At 39.0% G+C, this 13,543-nt stretch overlaps 1 protein-coding gene across 1 annotated transcript in view; it reads right to left on the bottom strand.

The window, feature by feature from the left end:
* Positions 1 to 10,988: 10,988 nt before the first annotated feature.
* The window catches only part of LOC116659869, a 422,086-nt gene continuing 419,531 nt past the window's right edge, over positions 10,989 to 13,543 (bottom strand). Inside the window, exon 11 of the mRNA XM_032467987.1 lies at positions 10,989 to 11,468. Coding sequence (XP_032323878.1) covers positions 11,135 to 11,468 — 334 coding nt within the window. The 3' untranslated portion in view covers positions 10,989 to 11,134. The remainder of the gene's footprint in view (positions 11,469 to 13,543) is intronic.

The following is a 13,543-nucleotide window of genomic DNA, read 5'->3' on the forward strand; positions in this document are numbered from 1 at the left end:
GACTGATTTCTCGGGGAATGATTCCCTCCTCGTTGTGCTTTGAAGGTTGGGTACTGCTCCTGTCTTAAAATGGGAATACACTGCTCACAACTATAACTTCAGGAATAATGCAGAGTTCTGTTGGCTCATTGGTTGTGTTGGCTTTTCCCATAAGACCTCTCAAAAACTTGAAGAAAATGTTCTTGATTTCTTTCCACAGATTGAGGCAGAAAAGCACAATGTCTCTTCTCCTTAAGCTTTAAACATGAAACTTGTTTTCATGGAAGTAAAAACTCAGTACGTTACTTTTCATTGTGTATACAACAATGGAAACTTCAAAAATAGAAGATCCTTGGGAATCTAAATTAGACTTTAAAAATCCCTGCAGATTTTCTTATTAATGAAAGTGTGGCCATAAAGGACACAATTGGCAAATAGGCTGGGGGAGCTAGTTCCTTGGTTTACAAATGTAATTTCAATTTATTTTCTGAACAATTTAATTTCTATCCCATTATTGGTGGAAGCTATTTCAGCCCTGATCTTTTCTGGGTAATGTTTCTGGGCCTTCCCACTATACTGAACAAAGAGAAGATGTCTTGATAACTTAGAGGAATGAATAGAATCAGCTTGTCAAACACCTGTCGGGTATGTGAAATCTGGTCCTTGAATATGGCAAAATATAATTGTTGTATGCTATATTATGTATTCAACCCCTCTCAATGCATTTTCAAGATTAAAAAAAAAAAAACCAGAATGTCCTGTTGTTACAGAATCATCTCGATGCTTTGTTTTTCCTCTATGCTTACTGAAAGTGAATCATCGTTTTCCTAGCTTCAAATGTGTGAATGATGGGTATTATCAGGACTGTGAATTTTCTCAGATCTGCAGAATTGAGGTGCCTAATCTGGAGTGAAGCAAGACCTTAGTAAATGCCTGAGAATGGTGGTTGGAAAGAATGTTGGTTATACTGTCTAGGCCGTAGCTATAAGTACTCTCCTCTGGCAGGCAAGTAGGGGGGAAATGGGGCAGGAACTACAGATTTGGGAGAAAACATAGAACATGTCAACTTCCCTGGTTTATTTCTACAAATATATGCTAAGTGTCAATGATGCACTAGATACAGCCCTTGGCATTTGTGATGGACTAAATGTCTGTGTGCCCCCTAAAATTCATATGTTGAAATCCTAACCCCTACCGTGGCTGTATTAAGAAGTGGGCCTTTAAGAGCTGATTAGGTCATAAGGGTGGAGCCCCCATGAATGGGATTAGGGCCCTTATAAAAGAAGCCCCAGAGAGATTCCTCTCCTCTTCCGCCCTGTGAGAACCCAGTGAAAGGATATCACCTATGAATGAGGAATTGGGTCCTTGTCAAATACTGGATCTGCTGGTGTCTTGACCTTGTACTTCCCAGCCTCCAGAACTGTGAGAAATACATCTATGCTCTTTATAATCCACCTAGTCTAAGCTATTTTCTTAGGGCAGCCTGAAGAGACTAAGACAGCATCTTTATTCAATAATGGAGAAGGCACAGGGCTTGATCAAGGAATGGACACGCAGCAGTGTGGTTGGCCTTTAGACCATCTTAACTAGTGTCTTGGCTAGGGTTCCTGGAGGAAGTGATTCTTGAAAGTAAGTATGAGCTAGGAGATAGATAAAGGATGGAAAAGGATTTAAGTGAAGAGGGTAGCCTGAACAAAGGTACAGAATTATGAAGAAGAACATGCATAAGGAGACTGGTGACTACAGGCAGTTTTAATTACTGCAGCATAGAATCTAGAGGCAAAGAGTATAAGAAGCAACTGAAGATAGAAGATGGTCACTGTCATAAATAATCTCTTTCTGTATACACATTTTCAGTGCTATCTTCTTGCAAGACAATAAGCACTGTTATGTCAGGGAACATGCCGTATTCACCACCACGGCCCTAGCATTTAGCAAATGCCCGACAATGCCTTATTAGGGAACGATTATTTATTGATATACGAGTGAGTTACCTGGATGAAAGCAGTGGGAAGAAGTTTAGAGCAAGGGATAGATTTTTTAAATATTCAAAAGGTAAAATTAACCAGGACCTGCCACACAAAGTTAAAAATGACATTGGGGTGCCTGTATTAATCAGATCATAGGCAGCGTCAGGACAAGACATAGCATAGTGTTACACAGAATGTAAACTCTGGATTGATCTTAGCTCAAACCCCAGCATCCTGACTTCCTAGCTATGTGTCTCTGGGCAAGTAATTCAATCCATCTGTGCTTTGGTTTGCTCAAATGCAAAATAGGAATCAAGATAGCACATGCCTCATCATGTAGTTCTGAGACGTATAGGTGTTACTTTTTATAAAGCACTTAGAACAAAGCCTGGCAAGATGCATATGTTTAATGAAAAGCTCAGATTAAATTCTCATTAAGTCGTTAGTCAGTAGTGACTGTTTTATTGCAAGGAGGTGACTTGGCTTTTAAATCTTAGCCGTACCTCGTCTTTTTGGTCTTCATTCTTTCTCTGAAAGGTTTCACTGTCACTGTTTGACAAATAGCAAGTTGGAAGCCCCATATTAAGGGACGTGCTAAAATTTACACAAATTGTCAGCACCAGAACTGGCCTCAGAGCAGGGACGCTTTGATCTCACATAGCATTTCCTAACTGAATCTCTTCAAGGGACGACTCACTGCTGGCTGTGTGTCGTGGTAAAGGGCTTAAGAGTCAACTTTCAACTATTTCTAAGAACATGTATTTTGACAAATTGTATCATACCCAAGGCCCACTCGGCCAGTGTAGAATGCATAGTCTTAACTGATGCCAATACCAAAAGCTTTAGGAAAAGTTCCCCAGATAGGTGATTTGTATTTTGTCCATTAAAGATCTACCTTCCCTAAATTTAGCTAAAATATTTTTGTATCTAAAATGAATTTTCTTTAGCCACAAGTTCCTCCTTTACTTGAGATTCTAGCATGAGTAGATTCAGCTGCTTTTATCTTCCTCAGCTAGGAGAGTTTTGCATTCATCGTGTACTCAGTTCTACATTTCTTCTCTTGTGGAGCATTAGCCAAAGCAGAAATAAAATACCAGGGAAATAAAATTGAAGGTCAAGAGAATGGGAGCGTAGGAGTAAGGATTTTGCCATTCAGCTTTGGGAGAAATAAAGGAAAGTAAAGGAAAATCACCCCGAGCCTTAGAAACGCTTTGAGGGCCTCTCTGAAGCAGGGGTTTGAGTGGACAGAGCCTGGTAGGGCTGGGGCTGGGCTCTGTGGCCTTCTGAAATGCACTGCTCAGCAGGGAGCTGAAACCGGTAAAAGGAATTACCAACTTGGTTCTGGCTACTGAATTAAATCAAGGTCATCCAAAGCTTTTCCACCAAAGGATAACTTGAATTTCTAGGACTACAGGAAAGATTTAAAGAGTACACCAAAGATGAGAGTCAAAACTTCCTAAAGTGTCTGAAATGGATGAAATACATGGACAAGGAATCAAACCCTAGAAAATAAATATGTCCCTTGGGAAAGTCCTTTATTGAGGTTTGTGGACCAGGGCTGATCCCTTAAGGTTTATTTTCTGTTTGCTAGAGGTTAGACATTGAGAATAAACTGAAGAAAGTCATACAGCAATTTGGAAGTAATTTTATATCTGTTCCATTTGATTATAAAAATATGGCCATGATGTATGCCTTTTGTTTATTTTATATATTCCTTTGTTTTTTATTTTGTTTCTAGTAATATATTCCTTATTTTATTTCATAAAAAAATCAGTCAAGGATGAATTGGGGAAGAAAAAACTGACCCTTTTCCATAGATAATTTGAGAAGTACTGTCTTAGAATGAATGGTTTGGTTTTTTTTTTCCTATAAAGTATAGCAAATTTACAATGATCATATTAAAATAGTGGGGGAAGAATATAAAGTTTCTACCAGCAAGAGGAGGTAAATGGAGATTAATTTTACATTTTCCAGTATTCCTATTTTAAGATATGCAAGATGCCCTTGACAATCCTATTCAATATTATGTTGAATTTATCCTTTTTATTTTGATATATATGCAGTATGTATTTATAAGGCCATTGAAAGTTGCATTTATGTTTCTTCCATTTCCTAGTTTAAGTTTTACTTTCATGTCATATTATTTTTAAAAGCGATTTTTTTCCAAAAAACTTTTTTGGGAATATAGCCTCTTAGTTAAGAGAAATATGTAGCATTTTATACTTTCAATCTGTATCCCTTTTCAGGGTTAGAGTTCCCATACAGTAATTACCTATAATGCAGCACATTAATCCTTTTATTTTTCCTGAATGTACTTGCTTCAAAAAGTATAGTAACATTTACATTAAAGAACAAACTTCCTTTATCTTTTCCAACGTTCTCAATTCCTGTGGACATTTCTACTTTGTTTCTTAGAAACTTTGAGGGAAGGAGACTCATTGCTAAGTGCTTAAAAAGAAAGACAAATATATGAAAAATGCTCAACCCCACTCATAAAAAGAATCTAAATTACCAGTATTTTCCAATATTGGCAGTATTGGAATTAGACTCGAGAAAACAAAACCCTTTCTCTGACATACCCAGGGTCACACGATCACCCAGAACACACACACACACACACACACACACACACACACACACACACACACACACACACACACACACACCTTTTTAGTTTGTGCTCTGGGAGTGAGGGACTATGGGGTTCCCTGTCCAAAGGCCAATGCCTGCTTCTAGGCCTGTGTGGCCATCGTCCCTATATCTATAGTTTTGATGGTGACTGTGTCACTGACGTGAGCAAGTGCCACAGAGACTAAGGGACACCTGTGGGGAAAGTCGTGAACGAAAATTAAAGTACAACATGGCGTGTCCACATGCCCACAAGGCCCCAGAGGGAAAGGACTCAGCTGTGCGGTGGGAAAGGAGGCCCTAAGCTCACAATATTAGGCATAGAACTGTCTACAGGGATGGAGAAAATGAGTGGGAAAAAAAACCTTTTCAAAATTCTTGGTGAAATAAACATTGGTACAACCTTTCTTAAAAGACACTTGGCAATCCCTGGCAAATCCCTAGCAAATGTCTTAAATGCACATCCCCTCTTGAGGATGCTATCCCACAGGTATACTCCAAATAGTGTGCAAGAAAACGTCTTTCTTCAGTGATTCATTTGTTCAAAAATATTGTTGAATATGGCTTATGTTCCAGACACTATTTTAAGTGCAAAGGATACAGAAGTAAACAAGAAAAATAAAGTCTTTTCTTAAGGAGGTTACAGTTTAATGGGGGAAAGCAGAGCACAAAATAAAAAAGTTCAAGATAAATGTAGTTAGATAATTTTATAATAATATAAAGGGGATAAAGTGGGAATTGGAAGCCAATTTGCATAGGGACATTATGTATATATGTGTGTGTGTGTGTGTGTGTGTGTATACCAAGATAATGCTATAGTAGCAAAAAACCCAGGAAACAAATAAGTGTCTATTGGTATGCAATTGGTTGAAAAAAAAAACAGGTCTAGCTAGGTAAATAATGTTTATCACATAGCTATTAAAAAATGAGTAGAGTTTTCTGCATATACTGGTAAGGTACTATCTCCGACACAGTGAGAAAATCCATAAAATATTTTATATTGCGTATAAAATAATTCATTTATTTAAAATAAACACTTGTGTATTTATGATTATAGAGCTGCATGAAAAATTTCTGGACAGCCAGAGCAAGAACAGTTAGCAGCAGCATCTTTGGCCAAATGGAGTTGAAAGTACATTGTTCATTAAAAACCCTTTGTCCTGTTTTAGCTTTTTACCATATGCATTTATTACTTTTTAAACAAATGGTTGTTTCAAAGTCCCAGGTTGGGTTAAAGCGGAAGTGCTGGAGTGTAGACCGAGGGATATGGAATTCCAAATGGAGCATGCACTGTGGTTGCAGAAAATAAAACGCTCCATCTGGGTAAGGAAAGTGTGAGCGAGGGAGAGAAACCCAGGAGGCTGATGTCGATGAAACTTCAGTGAATACATTTCCAGAGACACACTTAAAGTGGGGAGAAGCAGCTGACCTACTTTTTGAATATGAATATTTGCTGTGGGATCCAGCTTAGAATCAATTAAAATCATCCCAGGTTTCAGGTTGGGAGGCGGGACCCCCGCGGTACGCTGGTGAGAATGTTTGGCAGGCTCAAGGGCTGTTCCCACTGTCTTCTCAGCAGGCTGAACGGAAGAGCCTGGAACATAGGACGTAACAGAAATTTGTGTTTCTAGGTGCAGGGCCAGGCTGTCTGAGCAGCAGGGGGAAGATCTTTGGAATTAGGAAGCTAGAGCCTTGCTACGAGGCTGCAGAGGAAGCCAAAACACTTCCTCTGGAGAGACAAGGAGAAGGCTGTTAAGGAGAGGAAATGAGAGAAGTGAGGACAGAGTCCCAAGTTCAGAAGGCAGATCTGGAGAGGATCCCTGGGGCTCTGGGGACAGGACCTTGACTCCCAGCTCTCTGCCACTACAGACAGGAGCACATTTCAGGAGGCTGTGATTTAGCACCAGCGCAGGAGATTCATTTCCTGCAACTCAAGGTTGTGTCACTCTCTCAGACTGGTCAGTACAGCCCTCAGATGCCACTTTAGAGGATTTGGGGCACCTGCTACAAGGAGAAGTGGGATGTGTTAAAGAATAAGAACTCTGAAGTCAGACTTCTAGGGGTCAACCATCACTTGCTAGTTTGAGTCCTTGAACAAGCTATCTAACCTCTCCAAACCTCAGTTTCTTCATCTGTAAACTGGGATAATAGTACTACTTACCTCTTGGGGTGTTATTGTGAGCATGAAATGAGATAATGTACACAACGTGCCTGGCATGTCACAAATGGTTAATACATGTGATGACTGATGATGACGATGGTACAACAGCATTACACAGGCCAGGCGATGTGTGCATGGTATCACTGCATTTGACATCAACTTCAAGGTGAAGTCTATTGATGTCCATCCCTCAGTGACCTGGCAGGAGCAGAAAGTGCTGAAACGAGGGGTAAGGGGACAAGAAGAGGAAATCAGCTACAATTCTTGCAACCTAGCCATCTAGCCAATGTAAACCAGCCATAGGATTATTCTTAGTTCTTCCTATCCCACCCCACCCTCCACGGTGTTGTATCCCCTGGCTGGGCAACACCTGTTACATAATAATTCCCATGAATGTGGGGGCTTATCTGCCATTTCATGCATTGGATCCTTATCATCCACAGTTATATAGAGTAGAAAACTAGCCTTGGGTTTTATCATGATTAATCTTACTAATTAGGTTTTCTACTTCCATTGTTTCCTGTTCCATTTCTTCAGAACTGACACTGGGAATTTTATACCAGGAAGCTGCAGCTGTGTTCACATGCCATGAAGCTTCGGTTACAGGAGGGATTTCCACAGCCCCATGAGCTCGGGAATCTAACTGCCACGTACATTAATCCCTACTTTGAACTGGAGGTCACCTAAACGATTCTGCCTGTCTGAGTGTTTAGCGAGTGCTGTCTTGCCTGCTGCAGTATGAAGGTACTGGGGCAGAGTATTTTCTCATGCTACTCAGTAGCTGGGATGAAATTTTTAGAGAATTTCAATTAATTGTACATTAGTTTCCTATCGATGCTGTAATGAATTACCACACACTTAGTGGCTTGAAACAATGCAAATTTACTACTTCAGTTTCTGAAAGTCAAATTCTGGATATAGCATGGGGCAGCTGGTTCCTTCCTTAAAGTCTCACAGGATGGATAGAAAGGTATCAGCAGGGCTGTGCTCCTTTCAGGAAGCTCTGTAGATAAATCCCTTTCTGACACATTCAGGTTGATGGAAGGATTCAGTTTCATGTGATTATGGGACTGAGGTCCCCATTTCCTTGCCGATTGTTGGCTGAGGGTCATTCCCATCTCTTAGAAGCTACCTACATGCTTTGACTCATGACCTCTCATTACAATGTTTAAAGCCAGCCGTGGTGAATCTAGTCAACCTTCAAATCTCTCAGACCTCCTTCGTCTTCGGCCACATCTCTCTGCCTGGTCATCAGTTTCACCGCTCAAAAATTTTAATTTTGCCAGTTCTCAGTATATTCATGGTTCAACAAACTAGCAAGGGACTTAAAAAAGAGATAGAACCAGTTTTCAACTCTAACTAAAGGCTAGTGGCTGTCTTACAGGCTGTGTACAGAAACTCAGAGAGTCTGCACCGAAGTTCAGCAAGACCTAAGCTGAATGGGATACTTAGCTGTGTTGTCTGTGTGTTGTTGGTTTGATCCAGAGGTCCTGGGTATAGGAGTTCTCTGCATGCGGGTCATGCATTTGCAGTACAGCACCTAATGTACAACCTATAACACCACAAATTTCTCACAGTGTTTGACTCAAATGTTTGTTCTCTGAATTCTCTTCTATATTGGAGAGTTTTAGAAAATTAAGTCCCAGTAAGAAGGTTGCTACAGCAATGCGGATCAACTGCAGCTGTTCTCTTGTATCTTCCTGTTGGACTATTTAGTTTGACACGTTCTTCCTTTATTATTGTTTGTGCTGTGGCTCTGGGATGCTAATACACCCAGCTGACCAATGCCATGTTTTGATATCTTGATTGGAACTCTGGTCTTCCCAGACCCCATTCTCAGAGTCACACCTACATTTTATGCTCTTATCTCTATTTCCTCTCATTATAGTGCCCATATTTCCATTTGTTATAATTCCTTCAAGAACCCATCTCAAATGTCACCTTTTAGAAAACTTGATGCAAGTAATAATAATAGTTAATGTATTTTTGATAAAAACTAGGGTAAACACTAATATTTTTAATGAGCTATAAAAGTTAATTCTTCTAATAAGTCTATAAGGTGAATATTATTATATCCATTTTAAAGATGAAGAGACAGACTCAAAGTGATTGACTCATTTCCTGAAGGAAGTCTAGTTACTAAGAGCAAGCCAGGTTGCAAACTATGTTGGTTCAGACACGAATCACTTGCTCTTCATTGTACTGTGATGCTAAAATGCTCTGTGCCTGGGACTCCTTAGGTTTAGACTCAGTCATTCCTTCATGAACCACCTCAAGGTCACTTCCTGCAGAAACCTCTCTTAATTACCCCACGTATCACCCCTAGATGTGAAACATACTCTTCTCTTATTTACTCGCATCCCGAGTCTTTTCTTGTTTTATTTTCTCTTATTCTCTGCATTCCCTGGTGGGCTGTTTGTGACCTCCCTGATGACTGGGGCCAGGTCCCATTGGCTCTGTCTTGTTCAGAGGACTTTACATTCTGCCCAATAAATGTCTGATAAATAACTGAAGAATTGATCAACACTTCTCTGAATGGGTTTTTAAAGAGCCTGACATAAGAATGATTCTGCTTATATTAGAGGAGTGTAAGGAAAGATGACTTAAGTCATGCTTTAGTTACCTTTAATCCCCCTAATTGAGTCCTCAGCTTTGAAGTTAAATTCCAAAAAGATTAAGAGTGCATCACTGACCTCACACACCATTCAGGCTGCACGTCAGTGCTCACCCACTGGGAGTGTCAACCTTCCAAAGGTTAAAGCTAACGTCTGAAGGAGGAGCACCAGCAGTTGGTGGTGTCAGAGGACTTAGACCTTGGGGATCTGCATAGAACAACCCACCCCTTTCCTCACACAGTGATGTTAATCAGTCAACAGATGGCTTCTGCGATAGAATTTCTTCTCCGGCTTTACACAGTCTGCAAAGGCAGAACTGTCAGTAGACTTTTTCTTTAAGCATCATCTACGTCCACAAAAGGGTTCAGCTTTGGGGACAAAGAATGCCTACGGCCCTACAGATGGGGAGATGGGTTATGCTGCAATTTCCTTTCACTTTTTTTTATTTGAGGCAAGATTGAGAAAACAATATACCTTCGTATGTTGTTTTAAAATTTTTTTGATACTACATTTGATATAATATATATTCAATGGTTTCTGTAATTCTTTTTTATATATGCATAGTAATTTATGAGATGTTTCCAAACTCTGTCCAAATAAGAGAAGACCCAGATACAAATGACTCAAACATTTGTATAGCATAGCAACACGGTCAAGATACAGGATCAGTGAATTCAGCGATTCAACAAAATCATGGATGATGCAAGTTCCTAACATCTCTTTGCTCTATTATTCTCCACACGACAGACTGCCTCAGGCTTGCCCACCCAAGGTCACAAAGTGAACACTGCAACTCCCAGCTTTATCACATCATACACCCATGTCAGAAAGACAGAAGGGAAGAAGAGCGTGGTATTGCAAGGCTGTTCTTAGTTGGTAGAGCAATTGCCTAGTTAATTCCAATAACACAGAAGACTCTAGCATGCTAACTAGTTATGCAACCTCAGAGCAGCTGGCGTCTTCCAACTTATTAAAGGGACAAGTGGCCTTCAGCCACCCGGGATTGACCAGTAACAGGTCTGTGATTACCACAGATGTCCACGGCTGCATGCACGCTCCACTGACTGGTTCAGCATGTGCCTACCCTACGGCAGCAGGCACAGGTAACCTGCTGAACCTCATTTGTATTTTTACAGCATATTGGCTTAACATGCTGTCATATGACTGCTAGGGTGGGTCAAGTGGAGTTACCTCCACTTCTCTTCTAATGTGACTAGGCACAAAAATCATGTAACTTTATTCTACCATCTCCTCCAGTTCATCCCCACTTCAACTAGATGTTCTTACCTTTCTTTTCAGTAACTATGGTAAAAGCACACTTATTTAAGGAAGAAGTGCCAGCTAAACAGTGTGCTCTAAACACACTGGATTCCATAAACAATTTATTAAATACCTATTATGTTCCAAGGATGTTATATCTCCATATACATTGTTACACTTTATAACCTCACCAAAAAAAAAAATCCATAGGGAGGAAGATATTGATACTACTAATATCATCAACATCTATATTGATTTCACAGGAGAATAATATACTTTATAAGGTGACTACACTCATTCTTCAAGACCACCCAGCTAGCAAATGGTAGAAACAAAATACAAATTCAGGTTGTTTGGCCCTAAATTCAGTATACCTTTCACAATGTTACTCTATAAGCTTAGAAAATCAATTCAATAAAATGAAGATAGATTCAACTGTTAATACTAGTTTAAAAGATGTGCTGGGTGAGAGTAAATACTGCTAAAGTGTTTAGGCAAACACGTTCAGAGCCGGGGTGTACTTACTGGTGGTACTTGGGATAATTTGGGGTGGACTCTATCAGGGGATACAGTAGTCCTGACTTAGACTGCTGCTTCTGGGAAGATGGAGCAGATGCACCTTTTCCTCTGCATCTCACTAAGTACAACAAGCCCTGTGCAGTATATAATAACAAATATAGGGAGATTCTCAAGTGTGGAGAGAAGTTGATAACCTGACCAGGGATTTGAGAGCCACAGAATGACATGATGGTCAGTCCCCTGGGTTTTCTTCTTACCTCATGTATCCCACTCCTGGAGCCAAAGAAGCCGGCACCATTGACTGAATGTTCTAGACAGAAAGAATAAAGGAGAAACCTGGGAAGGAAGAAAGAACACAATTAAGCAGAAATACATGTAAATACATAGACGTTGCTTTCCCTCTCAGATTATCAAAATTGTGTTTTCTAAATTGTTCCAGTGGAAGCAAACATTATGACACTGTCTAATATGCTTCTAAATGAATGTAGACGGAATGTTTAAGAAAATTATTTTATAAATGGGGGTTAACCAAGGGAAGTAAAGGGAGGGAAGTTATCTATAATTCACAAGAACTAGTAAAATGATGACACAGATAGACTGTAATTAAAAATACAGAACAATCACTAAAAAGTTACTCTCTTGAGTGTGAAATGTACACTCAGAAGCACTACAGATAAATCAAAATCACATTTTAGAAAATGCTCAAGCAACCTACAGGAAGGCAGGAAAAAGAAAACAGAGACAAAAAAGAAAACCAGAGCAAACCAAAAACAAATACTGAATTACACAGTGAGAAAGTAATTCCCTTTTCAATTTCTCTCAAACATCTGATCAAACCAGGCAGAAATCCCAAACTGGTGACAGAAGTCTTTAGCCTTTCTGTGACATTGCAAACCTCTCCCTTTTAACCTAGAGAGAGTAGGTGCAGACTCAGAACCTTGGCTTGGTGAAACTGTTCAGCCAGAATTCTATAACACTGTTTTAACTGCATTTGTTTTTAAGGTTACGTTCCTTTGTGGCAAATGAATTAGGTATTCATACACAGGTGTTATAAAATGTTCCTTTGTCAATAATCGGGGGAAATGATGGATCAATCTATGGGAAGATATTAAATACCTCATAGTTCATATATTCAAAAAGAGAAATATCAGAAGACAGAATTCAAATGACTGAAGTTTGTGAATTTATTTAGGTAAAGTGGCAAAGCCATTTCCTATCACATATACATTAATAAAAAATGTCCATACCAAATATTTATTATTTATGTATTTTTAAAGTCCATTATAATGTGAACTTCTTAAAATGAGGAAATACGTCAATTTTGTGTGTGTGTGTGTATTTGTGCGAATGTATTGTGTCTGTGTACTTTTAAAATGTTAAAGCTCTTCTTTTAAACATGTCCTTTCTACATACCTAATTAACTTTAAAAAGCTAAGAGAAAAATCCCTTAAAAGCTGACCTCTCATTATTTCTGGAAATCATGCCTTTCCTTTTGTAATATAAATTTATTAAAGGAGATTAAACAGTCATTTTTCCAAAAAAATCCCTCCATTTTGTGTGTTTTGTGTGTGCGAATAGCAAAGTTGAATTTATGGCTTAGATTGTATGGCAGGACTTTCTTAAGCAATTTTGTTATGACTCCCAGACACAAACAATAACAGGGACTAACGACTAAATTTTCCAGATGTGGCTTGAACAGGTTTATACTGGAAACAGATAAGGATCATGGAAGTTAGTGTATTATTTTGTGGCGCAAATTGCTATGAAGCATATAAAATCAGTTGTTTTTCAAAACCTCCTGTTTGAAATAATCTTGACGGCATTACATGCGTCGTAAACTCCTTTTCCACAGATAAAATCAAAAGGAGATTTTGACCTGTTCTTGTTCAAATGATCACAGATTTGAAATCTGTGGTCTCACTCATTGAAATTTATTGTATTGTTCTAAGAATGTTGTGACACAATCCTTTACTTTTGAAGACCAGGAGTTTTCTTTCTGAAAATTAAAGCCAAGAAGTTAGCACCTTTAAAATTTTACTCATTTGAACTTATGAAGAGTAGTTTCAATTAATTTTAATGAGTGGAATTTTACACTATATATATCAGGAAGAAAATGTTGCATGATGCCTTCCATCGCCTGTTCTGACACTTTCATACCCCTCACTTCTAGGAACAGTGGTGTGTTCTGTAGTTCACTCGTTTCATTTCAGAATGGAGGCCATATCTATGGGAAATGGCTTTTCAAAACTGAGAAATGGGAAGAGCATATTCATGAGGAAAGAATGGCTCATTTTAGAGGAGTAGTTCTGATGCCCAATAAATCAGTTAAATAAGCAGCTTATTTTTCCTTTAATAAAAAATTACTGAGACCCTACTATGTGCTAAGCTCTGTTTTATCATCAGAGTTACTT

The sequence above is a fragment of the Camelus ferus genome, chromosome 25 (assembly GCF_009834535.1).
Source record: "Camelus ferus isolate YT-003-E chromosome 25, BCGSAC_Cfer_1.0, whole genome shotgun sequence".
Classification (NCBI taxonomy): Eukaryota; Metazoa; Chordata; class Mammalia; order Artiodactyla; family Camelidae; genus Camelus; species Camelus ferus.